Source organism: Culex pipiens, chromosome 2 (genome assembly GCF_016801865.2).
Source record: "Culex pipiens pallens isolate TS chromosome 2, TS_CPP_V2, whole genome shotgun sequence".
In the NCBI taxonomy this organism is placed as follows: Eukaryota; Metazoa; Arthropoda; class Insecta; order Diptera; family Culicidae; genus Culex; species Culex pipiens.
This window is the reverse complement of record NC_068938.1, coordinates 94420889-94439908: the sequence shown is the minus strand read 5'-3', so window position 1 is coordinate 94439908 and position 19020 is coordinate 94420889. Positions and strand designations below refer to the sequence as shown.

General features: G+C 32.0%; 1 protein-coding gene across 11 annotated transcripts in view; it reads left to right on the top strand.

Moving 5' to 3' along the window:
* Positions 1 to 19020, top strand: part of LOC120415458 (restin homolog) — a 196294-nt gene that overhangs the window by 95529 nt on the left and 81745 nt on the right. For 10 of the 11 annotated variants that reach the window (XM_039577007.2, XM_039577003.2, XM_039577006.2 and 7 more), the window contains one exon: positions 5543 to 5626. The exons of the other annotated variant lie outside the window; for it this stretch is intronic. In XM_039577007.2, the coding sequence (XP_039432941.1) occupies positions 5543 to 5626 (84 nt within the window). The remainder of the gene's footprint in view (positions 1 to 5542; positions 5627 to 19020) is intronic. 11 annotated transcript variants of the gene reach the window in all.

Below are 19020 nucleotides of genomic sequence, written 5' to 3'. Positions count from 1 at the left end.
ATTTTCTGATCAATCTGATCATGAATCATGAAACATTCGTGAAAATTTCCGATCTTTTCGAAAAAAATATTCTGAATTTTTTTAAATCAAGACTAACATTTAAAATGTTAGTTTTGATTTAATTTTTTTAAACATTTTTTTCGAGAAGATCGCAAAATTTCACGAATGTTTCTTGTTTTAACATTGAAAATCGGACCGTTATTTGCTGAGATATCGACATTAGAAAATTGTGGGCTGTTTGGGTGAGACTTAGAAAACTTCAATTTTCGTGTTTCTTTTTGTTTAAGCCGCTGTATCTCAACAACCAGAGGTCTAATCTTCAATGTCTCTTAGACAATTTTATAGCAAATTTTCTGAACATTTCAAAAAAATATTTTTTAGGATGGTCACTTATGGTCACTATTTTTAAAAATCGAAAAACTGCAAATATTTCGCTAAAATCAAACTTTGGGGGCTATATCTTGAAAACAGAGCCTTTTATCAAATAATCTGTAGAGTACTTTTCGATTAGAAATTCAATTTTACATTAAAAAATTACGTCAACTTTGTTTTTGCATGAAATTTTGATTGTTCCCAAAAATCACATTTTTTTCAAAAATTCATAACTCGGCGGCAGATTTTTTAACCATGTTTCTTTATGGCTCAAAAGTTGCGGGTTTTTGTCCCCTAAAACATATCAAAAAATCTCGAAAATCAAAAAATACGTTTTTTGGGAAATTGAGTTTTTGTGAAAAAAATGTTAATAAAAAAATCGGCATTTTTTTTTCGTGTACCTATTTTTTTCTCAAAAGTCCTCAACAATACCTACAACTTTTTTTATGTACGTACCATTTTTGTATAGACTGCTGCCAAAATTGTATGGAGACTATGGGTGATCCAATGACACAAAATAGCTTCTTTGGTCATAGGAAAGGCCCCCACAAAGTTTGAGTCAAATGAAAAACTACAAAAAATAAAAATGGCCGAAATCGGCCGATTTCGTAGAGAGTTGCTCCCATATGATCGTCTTGCCCCACTCTTCCCTACTTCGATATCGTGCACCGTTTTCAAGTAATATCCGGTTAAAAACTGATGGTTTTTTTATGCATGACTTTTTTCATGTTTAAGGCCAAACTTGAACAAACCTGAAAATATTTTTTAAAAGAGATCAGAGATTTTTTTATAAAATTAAATCAGATAAATTTACAATACAAAAAAAGCTTTTTTGTACAGTTTCTGAAATTCATATTTATTTTCGAAAAATTGGCAACACTGCCAAATCATGATTTTGTCCAACTATTGTACCATAGTTCAAAAGATAATATATTTTGCCATCTAAAATTTATCCAAAGACGAGACATTTCCAGTTTCATCCAAATCAAAATTACCAAAAATAATTTCTATTATTTTTTTTTTTCATTGTTTGAACAATTGTTCTTTTGCAGAGATGTCACTTTATGAGCACATTGGTCATTTTTGCGAATTAAGGGGCGCTACATGAAAGGCTTGGCAGAAGCTGTAATGAAGTTGGATAATTTATTTATTCTCATCTACAGTCTTATATTGTTCTTTTTTAGACAGGTAAAAATTTTATTTACAGATTTTGTCCCTCGATTCACAAGATCGAAAGGAGGTGGGCAGGGGAGGGGGGGGGGGGGCTAAACAAACGAAATTAAAACCCATTTTTCATAATTTTGAAGCAAAAATTATCACAATATTGTAACAGTTTTGTTAACCGAAAATGAACTCATGAAAATATTTATAAATTTTATGTTTTTTTTCCGATCTGTGTTTTCCTACACTCAGAATTACCAAAAAGTCCAAAAATGCCCAATTTGATTAAAATACAAAAATAAACTTGAAACAAACGTTTTTTTTTTCTTAACTTATTTTTATTAGGTCTTCTTAGGTGCTGTGACCAAGTTGGGACCGAGGATCAGTAAAAAACAAACGTTATACAATGTTTTATTTATTAGTTGGCACACATTAGTTTTTAGAAGTTTTTTCAATGATAAAATATTTCAGCAATAATTATTTTTTGGGGAATTTTTGAGGAGTGGGCAGGGAAGAACGATGACTTGAATTGAAATTAGCAATGGCTTATTTCTCTCAAATCTAATCCATTTACTGAAATCATGTCAACAGATTTTTCAGGCTGAAAAAATCATCAGCAAATGATTTGCCTCCTCTCTCTTTCGCGAGTGAAGAATGTTCGCAAGCGAGAAGGATTTTTTTGCGATCATTCTATCCCTGGCCGTTGCAAATACTTTTAAATGTTTATGTCGCCACCCCTTTCGAAATCGGTCTGAAAAATCAAGGGACAGAAACATATTTTTTTTTTTTTCAAAAAACGTAAATTTTGTAATCTAATCTAATCCAATCTAATCTAACCCTAGCGCAGCCAGTCTTTCGAGGGCATCCTGGAAAATGCCTTAGGTTGATTAACGCCTAGCATCCTCTTGTCATTATTAACAATTGCAGTGCCCAATGCAATAAATAGCTTTGAAACATCACAAACGTTAAAGCAGCCAGGCCAACTGGGTAAAGTTTACCGCAAAGATGATTCTTTGAATTGGATTGAGTTTGAACACGAATGTTCAAACAACAACACATTTCTGAATCGACAGGGGAGGAAGAAACGTGGGGATCCCCCGCTCACGTTCCTGTTTGTAGGAGCAATAAATCGTTGGGAGCCACCAGCTAAGAAGTTTTGGTGCTCCGGGACCCTCGAGGATGGGACACTGTATTTCCACAAATGCCCTGGACACTATTTGCCGTGGTTATAGCGCCACAACTCGCTCATTTAAAAAAACGTAAATTTTGTAATTTACCTAAATAGAAGTCTAGCTAACTGAAACAATGCATTTTTTTTGCGTTTCAAAGCATATGTATGTATGTCTAGGATCGACCGAAAATATATTGATTTTTTTAAAAGTTCCGTTGTGAAAAAGTTTTTATTTTCAGCGACAAAATAGGCTATACTTAGATATTTTGACATGAATTTTAAAATACTTGTTTCGCGGTATTTTTTTTTCTGATTGTCGCCAACGAATTATTGCAACAAAATTCTACGCGGTTCAAGTTTAAGTGTTTCTGAATTCGGCGAGCACTAGAGTTGAGCAAAAACAACCACTTACAAATGGATAAACAAAAAAAATATCATTGAAGCTCACCTAGAACAAAAGAAAAAAGCTTCGCCAACCAAATTAACCAGAAGTCCGCAACAGTGCCAATGTTTGCCTTCAAAGAAAAGCTTTCATGAATATACACAAAAGCTGGAAGTCACAGGTTCCCGGAAAACCGTCTGACGTACGGTGATTACGCTAGAAGTCGAATATTGTTGACCAAATATTATGCCAAAACGACAGCAGAGGCTGCTGAATAAACACGACACATCGTACGTACAAAGCTGCATGTCTGGGAAAGACACTTTGACCGGGCAATGGCTTCCAGGAATGTTTCTGTACTGCTACCTGTATCTTATTGCGCCCTAAGGTGAAACCAATTCTTCGGATCAAACGTTTCGCTGGGTTTTCCGCACACAGGGGGAAATGTGATATATTTTATTGACACTCCCAGAAAGAAATCGACCTTTTTCGGCAACTTAATTGATTACGCAGCACGTGTTGACGGACCTCCCCGTCAAACAGCTAATAAAGTACAACTGCGGTCGAGACACGAATCGTGTAATTCGCACCCCACCAACGCAATAAACTGACCAATCTCTGAGGTCTCATTAACGCACAGAACTTAAGCCGCGGGGACGGAGTGTCGTGGCCAAAAACAGCGCCGCCAAAGCACTTGTCTAGCAGCAGTAGCTACTAGCTTTTGAACGGTTGTAAAGCTCTTTCAACGAGAAGTTAGTTTCGGCGGCAGTCTTTGACTGTTGGTGGCGGCTGTTTTGATGTTTGAAGTTTAAGAATTGCCACACTTTGTCACGGTATGATCTTTAAAACACGGTTAAAAAGTGCTGTTAATTTGAAATTTTCAGCACTCAAATGGATGCTGAAAAGTGCTTTTCAGAAGTGTTATTTTTGTTTTGGTGATACAAAGTAGTTCAACCACGTCGAAACTGATCGCAGTATCTATAATCAGATATGATCAACAAAGTCAAATGACCGCTCAGATATTCAATCGAATTCGTTTCATCCACAATCTACAATTTGAACCAAAGATCCGTGTTAAATACCTGTCAGTCCCACTTTTGACGGGGGATTATTTTGTTTACCTTGCCAATCGACAAGTTGGAGTCGCCAAACGTTTGACATAACAATTCCGGCCAAAAATGTGCGCGCACCAACAACCTCTCCTCCACCACACTGTGTGTTGAATTGTACTCGTAACACACAAATCTTGACCGGTTCAAATGTGTGCCGGCGCAATATATTGGTCATGGTGACAGGGAATGGACAGACACCAGCGGTCGGTTGTTTACGTAAATCCCGAGCAGTTGAACTTTTGAGAGAGATCCGCAAAAAAAAAACGAAGTTTGTATTTGATTTGCCATTGACAAATTTTGGTCTTGTTTGTTTGAAAGTTTGTCGAACCGATTTAACCCTTGCTCTCTGTGTGTGACTCTTTTTTTTTTTTTTTCATAAAATTATTTTTATTAGGTCCTTTTCGGTACTGGGACCTGGTTAGGACCGAGTCGGCTTTTGTAATTACAAAAAACTTAATAATTACAGAGGATCTTGTGTGTAAATGTTAGTGGGAGGGGAGCCGATTACCCGCGGCCTACTCGGGGTTAGTAGGGAAGGGATTGATGTTAAAGACAAGGCGTGGGAAGGGAAGGGGGATTGTGTAGGGGTCTTGGTTGGCTCTTCTGGCCTTTGCGTGTTGTCCTCAGCCGCAACTCGGTGTCCAGCTGCTGGGGCGATCTTGCTTTGCTTCCGGTGCAAACCAGAAACGACGGCTTTGTGTGAAGGCGAGTTATACTAAATAGAGGAAAACTAACTGAAGAGAAACTAACTGGAAGAAAACTAAATAGATATTTTGGAATCTGAGAGGAACTGATAGATAGGATAGAGAACATCAAGGTCTAGCTGAGATAACGCGTCTCGCATCGGGATTTCTGGTGGTCTTCCTCGGGCCCTGAGGGTATCTTTCAACTTAATTCTGTGAGCCTGGTGATCTGGACACGCCCATACGAGATGGTCGATGTCCTGATAACCCTGCCCACAGTCGCAAAGGTTCGTATCACTCATGTTGATACGGTACAGATGAGCCTTGGACGAGTAATGGTTCGACATAAGGCGGGACATCGTTCTGATGAATCCACGCGTCAAGTCCTGTGTGTGACTCTTTGTTTTGCTTTAATTTTTACCCCCCTTGTTTACTGTTTGATACTAATCTTATTTTTTCGCTTGTTTGTTTTTCTTCTCCCCTTTTTTATTTCATGCACATTTTTCACACTTCCATCACCTTTATCTCACCTGTTGACGCTGCTGCTGTTGCTGCTGCTATCGAAATTTTGCGCACTCAATTGGCACTCATTTATCATCATCACCATCGTGTGCGTGACGTTTTTATTGCTGTTGTGGCTGCTGTTTTGTTGTGACGTCAGACGATTCTTCGGACACATCGAGCACATTGGGCAGAATGAGACGACCCAGCGATACCGACTTCAACAAATCGTCGCATCTGCCAGGTAAGAATAACGGGAAGCATTCATTAAATGTAAACAACAGGTCAACACAATATCAACACAATGTGATCCTTGGGTCCTAAAATAAACACTTAGTACAGCAACGAAGGGTTAAAAATGACTATTGAATTAATTTGGAAAAAAATAGCTTATATGAGCCATTATCTACGAAATCGGTCTTTTTTTAGAATTTTAAGTTCTGTCTTTTAAATCCGTCTGAAACATTTTTGGTGCCTTCGGTATGCCCAAAGAAGCCATTTTGTATCATTAGTTTGTCCATACAAATTTGGCAGCTGTCCAAACAAAAATGATGTATGAATATTCAACAATCTGTAGTTTTTGAAGGAATTTTTTGATCGATTTGGTGTCTTCGGCAAAGTTGTAGGACTACACAATATTTCCAGTTTTTTTTAATCAGTTTTGATTAAAAAAATCATAACTCGGTCAAAGATTTTTTACATATTGAAGGCACCAAAAAAGTTTCAGTCGGATTAAAAAATACAAAAAATAATCGAATGACCGAAATCTGAGAGAACTGCTCATATACTTCACGCAAATAAAATAATGAAAAATATTTGCAACGGCCTTACATTTAACGTAAAATTTGAGTTCTGCGATCCCATTTTCGTCAAATTTCAATAGTTGATGGCCTATAAATTATACATATGCATTTTTTTAATGCATTTTTTTATGTTTCATCAAAGGAATGTTGGCCGCCATCTTTGATTTTAAAAGTCTAAATCACTTTTGCGTACACGGAGAAAAAAGAGTTCCCAAAATCGTGAACAAGCGTTCATGAAAATGGGAACCACGAACAAAGTGTTCAAATTACATGGTACGTTTTTGGAAATCGTACCATGGGATTTGAACACTTTGTTCGTAGTTCCCATTTTCGTGAACGCTTGTTCACGATTTTGGGAACTCTTTTTTCTCCGTGTAGTTGGGGGGGACATGCTTGAGCTCGGCAATCAAAAGTAAAGCAACTAAACAATAATAATTTGTGTTTCGATTATCCAAGTCCCATTTTACCAAGCCCTTCGGATAATCGAGTCTGGACTGTACTTATTTTGCTTGTGTGCTAGTGAGAAAATAGCCTGCGTCGCATCACCAAAAATGATTGTGCTAATAATTTAGTTAAATCACAAATTTTAGTGCTGAAAAGTGTATTTTTTCAGCACATGTTTCAAATAGAATTACACTTTTTTGGATTCAGTTTTCCAAACAAAAAAAAACAGCATGTAAAGATTTTTTTAAAAATCTTTAAAATGTTAATACATAATTTCATCAAACTTATTTCAAGAAACCAAATCAAATTTGCAATCTAATTACAATTTATAACTTGTTTGATAAAGTGCACTGTTTTCTAGTTATAGTCATTTGAGGGTTAATTTCAGGTAAAAGTACTTAAATTTGTTGTTTTTTTATATTGTTCTGAATATATGTTTTCAAATTTAAAATCAATCAATTTGTTGCTGTCACATAACATTGCAAAGAATTGAAATTAAAATTGAACTGAAGTGTTATCGAGATATCTTCAGTTGAAAAATTAAGGACGAATGGAAAACTATTGAAAGTTTGAGTTTCTTTCAACTTCAATTGTTGAATTTGAAATTTGAGCAAAAGTTGCAAAAGAGCATGTCCTAGCAACCTTTGCCTGAATTTCAAAGTCAAGATAGGAAAATTTTAAAGAATGTTCGCAGATATTTGAAAAAAAAATTCAGTTATTGGTATAAATGAACATCTTTTTTTAAATCTCAGTTAAACATATTTCTACTGAATTACTAAATTGAACATTTTCAAGGTACAAAAAAATTAATAAATACACCCAAAATTTAACAATATTTTTAGAAAAAAATAAGAATTTCGACATTAAGGTATTCTTGTCACAATTTAAATCCATAATTTCGTCATAAACTTTGAAAAATGATTTCAACAGCCCTTAATGTCATTAAGCAGCAAATATTTAGATATAATTTTACAAAAGGGTAATTCTCTACCAACTCACACGAAATCGGGAAAAGTTGCCCCGACCCCTCTTCGATTTGCGTGAAACTTTGTCCTAAGGGGTAACTTTTGTCCCTGATCACGAATCCGAGGTCCGTTTTTTGATATCTCGTGACGGAGGGGCGGTACGACCCCTTCCATTTTTGAACATGCGAAAAAAGAGGTGTTTTTCAATAATTTGCAGCCTGAAACGGTGATGAGATAGAAATTTGGTGTCAAAGGGACTTTTATGTAAAATTAGACGCCCGATTTGATGGCGTACTCAGAATTCCGAAAAAACGTATTTTTCATCGAAAAAAACACTAAAAAAGTTTAAAAAATTCTCCCATTTTCCGTTACTCGACTGTAAAAAATTTTGGAACATGTCATTTTATGGGAAATTTAATGTACTTTTCGAATCTACATTGTCCCAGAATGGTCATTTTTTCATTTAGAACAAAATTTTTCATTTTAAAATTTCGTGTTTTTTCTAACTTTGCAGGGTTATTTTTTAGAGTGTAACAATGTTCTACAAAGTTGTAGAGCAGACAATTACAAAAATTTTGATATATAGACATAAGGGGTTTGCTTATAAACATCACGAGTTATCGCGATTTTACGAAAAAAAGTTTTGAAAAAGTTACTTTTTGCGTTTCTCTTTGTTTCGTCGTCCGTGTCTGTCGCGGGTGACCATGAACGGCCATGATCGATGACGACCAACTTTTTCAAAACTTTTTTTCGTAAAATCGCGATAACTCGTGATGTTTATAAGCAAACCCCTTATGTCTATATATCAAAATTTTTGTAATTGTCTGTTCTACAACTTTGTAGAACATTGTTACACTCTATAAAATAACCCTGCAAAGTTAGAAAAAACACGAAATTTTAAAATGAAAAATTTTGTTCTAAATGAAAAAATGACCCTTCTGGGACAATGTAGATTCGAAAAGTACATTAAATTTCCCATAAAATGACATGTTCCAAAATTTTTTACAGTCGAGTAACGAAAAATGGGAGAATTTTTAAAACTTTTTTAGTGTTTTTTTCGATGAAAAATACGTTTTTTCGGAATTCTGAGTACGCCATCAAATCGGGCGTCTAATTTTACATAAAAGTCCCTTTGACACCAAATTTCTATCTCATCACCGTTTCAGGCTGCAAATTATTGAAAAACACCTCTTTTTTCGCATGTTCAAAAATGGAAGGGGTCGTACCACCCCTCCGTCACGAGATATCAAAAAACGGACCTCGGATTCGTGATCAGGGACAAAAGTTACCCCTTAGGACAAAGTTTCACGCAAATCGAAGAGGGGTCGGGGCAACTGCTGTGTGAGTTGGCGGAGAATTACCCAAAAAAGATAAAATTGAGGTTAGAACTATTTTTTCACTTTTTCAAATTATTTTTTTATTTAACACATGATACTTTGAAATGGTTTTATAAAAAACTCAATTTGGTGCCTCGTTTTTCCAATTATGTTTATTGCAATAAGTTTGATGACTCAGATATAAATGACCAATTCTCTATCAAAACCGGAAATGGAGTTTATTTGTAATTTTTTTTAATTGGCTCGAACTTTGTTGGGGTCTTCCTTATGACCAAATAAGCTATTTTGTGTCTTTGGTTCACCCATAAAAGTCTCCATAAATTTTTGGCAACTGTCCATACGAAAATGGTACGTAAAAATTTGAAATTCTGTATTTTTTGAATGAATTTTCTGATCAATTTGGTGTCCAATTTTTCAATTAACTTTTTTAACTCTTTTTTCAAAAATCCGTATTTTTTATTTTCTTGATTTTTTTTAAATGTGACAAAAATCCAAAACTTTTGAGTTATAGGGAAGTGTGGCAAAATTTCTGCCGCCGAGTTATGAATTATTGAAAAATAGCGATCTTTGGAAAATAAATCTAATATTTATGCAAACAATTTTTTTGACCCATTTTTATGTAAAATTAAATTTACAATTGAAAAGTACCGTCAGTGTGGGTGACTTTGGGTCAAATAACGATACACCTCTCGTTATTTCCCAATAACAAAAACAGTTTAAATAACATCGAAAATCTTTCAACGTAGATTTGTTTTCAGATTGTTTACTGACATTTTCCCAAAATATGGTGGATTTTGATGAGCACTAGCTTAAATGGGGGGTTGACATTGGGTCAAATGAAACTAAAATGATGCTCAAATACAACGATATGGTAAAAACAAGTCATCCAACAGTGTATCTTGTTTGAGGGAATCGTATTGACATGCTACAATGTTTGAAGTAGATATTTTCAGACATTTGGGTTATTTTGCGAGCAATTAAAAAAAACTATTAAAAAAATGATTTTTCGAGAGGTCATTTTTGGCCAAAAACGTACCTCAACTTTAGACAGCTGCCAAAATAACAGGATTTGTTCTTTGTCATCGTACATTTACAAAAATCTCGATGATAAAAAATACGGATTTTAAATAATTTAGTTTTTGTGTACAAAAGTTTATTAAAAAATCGGCAAACAAATTTTTCCGTGTACCTATTTTTTCGGAAAAGTTCCCAACAATACCTTCAACTTTGCCGAAGACATCAAATTGATCAGAAAATTTATTAAAAACTGACTGTTTTTCATGGAGAATTGCTCAAATTCAGCAACATGGAAATTAACACCTTCAGGAGTACCGTAAACTGGGGTCAATTGGGACACATGGGGCGAATTGGGACAGCAGTTTTAACCATGTTGGAGCACAATATTTTGATTTTTCTGGTTGGTTTCGGTTAGAACAGACTCAAACTAACAAAATGTGTACATCCATTTCCAAATTTAAAAGCTTTACGTGCTCTAAAAACTGCTGTCCCTATTCAGACTGAAGTCTCGATTCGACCCAGATTACGGTGCCGTAAATATTTAATGTACTTACATACTATTTATAGTGATGTTAACGAAATCTTTGTACATGTTTCCAATGTATAACACAGCGTAACAAAATATTTTTTTTATTTTTTGGCAGCACGAAAAAAAATGCTCCTCTAGGGTTCGGCTTCCCGAACAAAATGCAACCTGGCGCATATTTTTATTGTTATCCTAACTCGAGATATTCAATGCAGAAGTTTTGCATATGAATCACCCCCCGTCGGAAAATATTTTTTATTTTGTTTTCTCTGTAACTTCTGATCAATTAGGTCTTTTTGGACGCTTCCGGTGTCATTCGACGGTAAATTGTTAGAAAAACTCAAGATTTGGTCCCATTGGCCGGTTCCCGTAACCGGTTCCGGAGGAAATCCGGAATATTGGCCAAAACTGTGCAAAAACTTCAAAATTTTGAAGTTTTTTGCTCTTAATGCGAAGTGAACGCACTATAGCATAAAACAATCTATACAAACTAAAAAAATGTTGGTCCCAGCATGTTTGAAGGTGTTTAATTGAAAAGGTGGCCATTGAGAACCGGTTCCGGTCAATCCGGATCCGGAAACTCCGGAAAAAAATAAGCAATATTTTCACAATTCCAATGTGTCAGACAGATATAAATAAAAGTGTTGTTGAAGCATTCTTTGCTACTTCATATTCATATGACCACAAAAACATGGCCAAGTGGCCAACGGGAACCTGCTCTGAATGTTCCGGATCAGGGAACCTGTGGAAATTATATTTTTTTTCATTAATTTTATGAAGCAGTTTTTATTAAGACATTTTCAATGTATCTGGAAAAATCTGAATTGATTCAAAATCAAAATCAGAAATGTGGCCAAGTGGCCAACGGTAACCCGTTCTGAATGTTCCGGATCATGGAACCAGTGGACACTTGACTTTTTTTTTAAATTTTAAAGGCAGTTTTTTATTAAGAAATTTTCAAGGTTTCTGGAAAAAATATGAATTAATCCGAAATCAGAATCAGAAATGTGGCCAAGTGGCCAACGGGAACCCGTTCTGAATATTCCGGATCGGGGAACCAGTGGTCACTTGAAATGTGCATTAATTTAAAATAGCGTCTAGTTTTCTAGAAAAATCAGAATTAATTAAAATCAGAATCATAAATACGGCCAGGTAACCAACAGGAACCCGTTTTATATGTTCTGGATTAGGGAACCAGTGAACATTTGAAGTTTTTATCAAGTTTTCAAAAAACATATTTAGATTAATGAAATTTAAAAATTCCTGTAAAAATTAAGAACATATTCGATATCAGAATTAGAAATATTGCAAAGTGGCCTACGGGAACTCGTTCTGAATGTTTCGGATCATGTTACCAGAGGAAACTTGAATTTTTAATTAATTTTAAAAATGCATATTTTAATTAATGAAATTTTTAAATCCCTGGAAAAATCTGAATGTATTTAAAATAAGAAAAAAAAATGTTGCCAAGTGGCCGACTGTTCCGGATCAGGGAGCCAGTGGTCACTTGGCATATTTTAATAAGGAAATTTTCTAGATTTCTAGAAAAATCTGAATTTATTTGAAATCAGAATTCAAAATGTTGTCAAGTGGCCAACGAGAACCTGTTCTGACTTTTTTATTATTTTTTTTTTTTTTATTATTTAAAAAAATATATTTATTTTACTGTTTTTTTTATTTTTTTGGAAAAAATCACAATTTATTTGAAAACAGAATTAGAAATGTTTTCCAAGTGTCACTTGAAATGTTTATTGATTTTAGAAAAAGCATATTTTAATTAGGAAATTTTCTAGTTTTCTAGAAATAGCAGAATTAATTCAAAATAAGAATCAGAAATGTGGCCAGGTGACCAACAAAAATCCGTATGAAATGTTCTGGATTAGGGAACCAGTCCCAGAACATTTGATTTTTTTATTAATTTTAATAAAGCATATTTTAATTTTTTTAATTTGCTGGAAAATCTGAATTTATTTAAAATTAGGAATATAAATAATGTCAAGTGGCCAACGAGAACCTGTTCTGACAGGTCACAATTTATATTAATTTAAAAAAAATACTGATTTTTTTTATTAATTTTTGGAAAAAAAATCACAATTTATTTGAAATCAGAATCAGAAATGTGGCCAGGTGACCAACAGGAACCCGTTTTGAATCTTCTGGATTAGGGAACCAGTGAACATCTGAAATTACTATCAAGTTTTCAAAAAACATATTTTGATTAATGAAATTGTAAAATTCCTGTTAAAATTCAGAACATATTCGAAATCAGAATTAAAAATGTTGCCAAGTAGCCAACGAGATCCTGTTCCAATGTTTATTAATTTAATATATAGAATTACTTTTAAGTTATTAAGAAAAATATTATCAAGAATTACGAGAATTTGTTTTTTTCCATTGATTGCAATGTAAATTTCTCATTAATAGTTTTTTTCTTTTTCTGAAAATGTTTGTATTTTCTTAATACGAACCGTCGAAAAATTAAGATGAAGATTATGTAGAGATTATTTTTTAAATTATCAAATAAAATTAGTGCTACACTTAACTCATTTCTTAATATGTCCGCCTCTGAATATGTAATTTATTTTGAGTTTTGAGTAATGTTTTTTTTTTTCAAATTTAAACATTTTTGGCGAAAAATAAAAAGATCAGAACATTCAAAAATTAATGCTCCATTATTCAAAATTCAAATTTCATCAATTCGAAACTTTTTTTTATATTTTAATAGTTTTTCTGAACAATTTTTTTTTTAAATTCAGATGTATTTTTTTTCGAATTTCTAAAATTGTAATTAAAATTGGATTATATCTAAATACAGAATTTTAAAAATCTCCAAAAAACTTAAAAATCAAAAATTCAAAATTTATAGAAAAATTCAAATTAAAAAAAATCAAAATTGAAAAAAAAATCACTATTTGAAAACTAAAAAATATAAAATTTAAAACAATTTTGCAAACAAAAAAAAACAAAAATCTCAAAAATCGCAAAAAAAATAAATTCTTAGATTTTAAAATTCTTAAATTCTTAAATTGTTAAATTCTTAAATTCTTAAATTCTTAAATTCTTAAATTCTTAAATTCTTAAATTCTTAAATTCTTAAATTCTTAAATTCTTAAATTCTTAAATTCTTAAATTCTTAAATTCTTAAATTCTTAAATTCTTAAATTCTTAAATTCTTAAATTCTTAAATTCTTAGATTTTAAAATTCTTAAATTCTTAAATTGTTAAATTGTTAAATTCTTAAATTCTTAAATTCTTAAATTCTTAAATTCTTAAATTCTTAAATTGTTAAATTCTTAAATTCTTAAATTCTTAAATTCTTAAATTCTTAAATTCTTAAATTCTTAAATTCTTAAATTCTTAAATTCTTAAATTCTTAAATTCTTAAATTCTTAAATTCTTAAATTCTTAAATTCTTAAATTCTTAAATTCTTAAATTCTTAAATTCTTAAATTCTTAAATTCTTAAATTCTTAAATTCTTAAATTCTTAAATTCTTAAATTCTTAAATTCTTAAATTCTTAAATTCTTAAATTCTTAAATTCTTAAATTCTTAAATTCTTAAATTCTTAAATTCTTAAATTCTTAAATTCTTAAATTCTTAAATTCTTAAATTCTTAAATTCTTAAATTCTTAAATTCTTAAATTCTTAAATTCTTAAATTCTTAAATTCTTAAATTCTTAAATTCTTAAATTCTTAAATTCTTAAATTCTTAAATTCTTAAATTCTTAAATTCTTAAATTCTTAAATTCTTAAATTCTTAAATTCTTAAATTCTTAAATTCTTAAATTCTTAAATTCTTAAATTCTTAAATTCTTAAATTCTTAAATTCTTAAATTCTTAAATTCTTAAATTCTTAAATTCTTAAATTCTTAAATTCTTAAATTCTTAAATTCTTAAATTCTTAAATTCTTAAATTCTTAAATTCTTAAATTCTTAAATTCTTAAATTCTTAAATTCTTAAATTCTTAAATTCTTAAATTCTTAAATTCTTAAATTCTTAAATTCTTAAATTCTTAAATTCTTAAATTCTTAAATTCTTAAATTCTTAAATTCTTAAATTGTTAAATTCTTAAATTCTTAAATTCTTAAATTCTTAAATTCTTAAATTCTTAAATTCTTAAATTCTTAAATTCTTAAATTCTTAAATTCTTAAATTCTTAAATTCTTAAATTCTTAAATTCTTAAATTCTTAAATTCTTAAATTCTTAAATTCTTAAATTCTTAAATTCTTAAATTCTTAAATTCTTAAATTCTTAAATTCTTAAATTCTTAAATTCTTAAATTCTTAAATTCTTAAATTCTTAAATTCTTAAATTCTTAAATTCTTAAATTCTTAAATTCTTAAATTTCTAAAATCTTTAATTTTTGGAAGAAAATATTTCAAATATTGGAAATGCAATTTGTTTCGGAATTATTCGAAATTAAGTGTGGAATATGGAATATAATCTGTATTAAAATTCATAGATTTTGAAGTTTTAGAATTTCTAAATCTAAAATTCAATTATATTCAAATTTTAGATTTTGTTTTTTTGAGCTCATATTTTTGAAGTTAAATTTCATTTAATAGATTTTTAAATTTTGTTTATATTGGTTTATAATTTTCTATTTCGTTTATATTGGTCAAAATTATTGTAGTGTCCCTCTGATTCGCAAAAAGAATTTTTTGGTGACACTTTTCTTGACGACTCTTTAGGTATTTTTTAAAAGGATTTTTTGCTATCACTCCTTCAAACATAAAACGAGTTAAATTTTGTTATCAAATACTTTCTTTATTAGTTTTTTCTTTGGAAATAATGTTTCTTGAATGTTTGTCGCGATTTTTTTTATATGGCGTGAATTTCGCGCGGATTGAGGTTTCGGTCAGCGCGGAATTGGCGCGGATTTTCTTTCGACTTTCCCGTAACAACCCTGCATGTCCACTGGTACCCTAATCCGGAACATTCAGAATGGGTTCCCGTTGGCCACTTGGAAATATTTTTAATTCTGATTTCAAATTAACTGTGTTTTTTTTTTCCAAAAATTTAAAAAAAAAAATCAGTAAAATAAATATATTTATTTCAATAATAAAAATTGTGACTAGTCAGAACAGGTTCTCGTTGGCCACTTGACAACATTTTCAATTCTGATTTCAAATAAATTTAGATTTTTCTAGAAATCTAGAAAATTTCATAATTAGAATATGCTTTATAAAATAAAAAAAAGTCAAGTGAACACTGGTTCCCTGATCCGGAACAGTTGGCCACTTGGCAACATTTTTATGTCTAATTTTAAATATATTCAAAAATTTTCAGGAATTTAAAAATTTCATTTATTAAAATATGCTTTTTTAAAGTTAATAAAAAAAATTCAAGTGTCCTCTGGTTCCCTGATCCAAATCATTCAAAACGGATTCCGTCGGCTACTTGCCTAATTCTGATTTCAAATATGTTCTGAATTTTTAAAGGAATTTTAAAATTTTAAATATTTTAAGTGGAATTATTGAATGTCATTTATTGAAATATGCTTTATTAATATTAATAAAAAAAAATCAAGTGTCTTCTGGTTCCCTGATCCGGATCAGTCTGAACGGGTTCCAGTTGACCACTTAGCAACATATTTAATTCTGATTTTAAATAAATTCTGAATTTTTACAGGAATTTTAAAATTTCATTAATCATAATATGTTTTTGAAAACTTGATAAAAATTTCAAATATTCACTTGTTCCCTAATCCGGATCAATTAAAACGGGTTCCTGTTTGTCACCTGGCCACATTTCTGATTCTGATTTTGAATTAATTCTGCTATTTCTAGAAAACTAGAAAATTTCCTAATTAAAATATGCTTTTTTTAATTAATAAACATTTCAAGTGACTACTGGTTCCCTGATCCGGAACTTTCAAAATGGGTTTCCATTGGCCACTTGGAAACATTTCTAATGCTGTTTTCAAATAAATTGTGATTTTTTCAAAAAAATTAAAAAAAAATCAGTAAGATAAATATATTTTTTTAAATAATAAAAAAATAAATAATAAAAAAGTCAGAACAGGTTCTCGTTGGCCACTTGACAACATTTTGAATTCTGATTTCAAATAAATTCAGATTTTTCTAGAAATCTAGAAAATTTCCTTATTAAAATATGCCAAGTGACCACTGGCTCCCTGATCCGGAACAGTCGGCCACTTGGCAACATTTTTTTTTCTTATTTTAAATACATTCAGATTTTTCCAGGGATTTAAAAATTTCATTAATTAAAATATGCATTTTTAAAATTAATTAAAAATTCAAGTTTTCTCTGGTAACATGATCCGAAACATTCAGAACGAGTTCCCGTAGGCCACTTGGCAATATTTCTAATTCTGATATCGAATATGTTCTTAATTTTTACAGGAATTTTTAAATTTCATTAATCTAAATATGTTTTTTGAAAACTTGATAAAAACTTCAAATGTTCACTGGTTCCCTAATCCAGAACATATAAAACGGGTTCCTGTTGGTTACCTGGCCGTATTTATGATTCTGATTTTAATTAATTCTGATTTTTCTAGAAAACTAGACGCTATTTTAAATTAATGCACATTTCAAGTGACCACTGGTTCCCCGATCCGGAATATTCAGAACGGGTTCCCGTTGGCCACTTGGCCACATTTCTGATTCTGATTTCGGATTAATTCATATTTTTTCCAGAAACCTTGAAAATTTCTTAATAAAAAACTGCCTTTAAAATTTAAAAAAAAAGTCAAGTGTCCACTGGTTCCATGATCCGGAACATTCAGAACGGGTTACCGTTGGCCACTTGGCCACATTTCTGATTTTGATTTTGAATCAATTCAGATTTTTCCAGATACATTGAAAATGTCTTAATAAAAACTGCTTCATAAAATTAATGAAAAAAAATATAATTTCCACAGGTTCCCTGATCCGGAACATTCAGAGCAGGTTCCCGTTGGCCACTTGGCCATGTTTTTGTGGTCATATGAATATGAAGTAGCAAAGAATGCTTCAACAACACTTTTATTTATATCTGTCTGACACATTGGAATTGTGAAAATATTGCTTATTTTTTTCCGGAGTTTCCGGATCCGGATTGACCGGAACCGGTTCTCAATGGCCACCTTTTCAATTAAACACCTTCAAACATGCTGGGACCAACATTTTTTTAGTTTGTATAGATTGTTTTATGCTATAGTGCGTTCACTTCGCATTAAGAGCAAAAAACTTCAAAATTTTGAAGTTTTTGCACAGTTTTGGCCAATATTCCGGATTTCCTCCGGAACCGGTTACGGGAACCGGCCAATGGGACCAAATCTTGAGTTTTTCTAACAATTTACCGTCGAATGACACCGGAAGCGTCCAAAAAGACCTAATTGATCAGAAGTTACAGAGAAAACAAAATAAAAAATATTTTCCGACGGGGGGTGATTCATATGCAAAACTTCTGCATTGAATATCTCGAGTTAGGATAACAATAAAAATATGCGCCAGGTTGCATTTTGTTCGGGAAGCCGAACCCTAGAGGAGCATTTTTTTTCGTGCTGCCAAAAAATAAAAAAAATATTTTGTTACGCTGTGTAATTACTGTCCATATTTTATCTATGGTTTGACATGCAACAATTTGTTAGTATCTATCAAATGCCAAGTTGATTTGAGTTTGCGTCCCAAGATGCATTGGTGTGCAATCCATCACATTAATTCCAACACCGCAACTCTGGCGTGTGGCATTATACTCACCAAAGGTCACCCAACTGGCGCTGATCATCAGGAGGAGCGTTACCACGGGAGCAGTTCAATTGACCCGACCGTCTATCGACGTCAGATAAACCCGACGCTAGATTTATGAGCTGCCATTTTGAACGCAGTTATTTATCCCTGCTTGTCTGCGTCGTTGCGAAATGGGGGTTTCTTCCACGAAGCGATCTATACCTGGCGTTGTTCGACTCTATTGAATATATTTTATGTGACGTCATCGATGGCAGAACGTAAATCAACTTCGCCTCTGGATAGATTCTGGACCATGAGCTTTATTTTGCGATATATTTATGGAGCAATTTTTCGTTTTGCTGAAAAGACCTTACACTCCGGAAAAATGATTAAACTGACCAAATACTTCCGAGAGGTAATTTATTCACTTCATGTCATACAGAGCTGTTAGTGGCTACTGGGGAGTTTTACTTCCGTCTCTACCATTTTAATTCTGAGATATTCACAAAACCGTAAAAACTCCATGCAATGTTGATACTTTTCAAATGAAATGTAATTCCGAACAGGTCGTTTTTTTGCCACACCCTGCAATTGCGACAACTGGCTAAAAGGAATTTATCCAGATGCCGTTTTGTCACTCGTGTATGCACTTTTTCTACCAAGTAGCTTTACACTCCCCTACTCAAACTGAAACGATATTGGTCCTTGTTTACAGCTCTGGGTTGCTCACTTTCATTCTGTTTCGTAAATAAACAACCAACTGCCCCAGAGAGAAGGTGGCGAGTACCATGCTGTTTTCCCAAACAGAAACTTTCAAGTCGAAAGACGCTTCAAGAACAGTGTTTTTAATTTCCGGAATGCATTATTT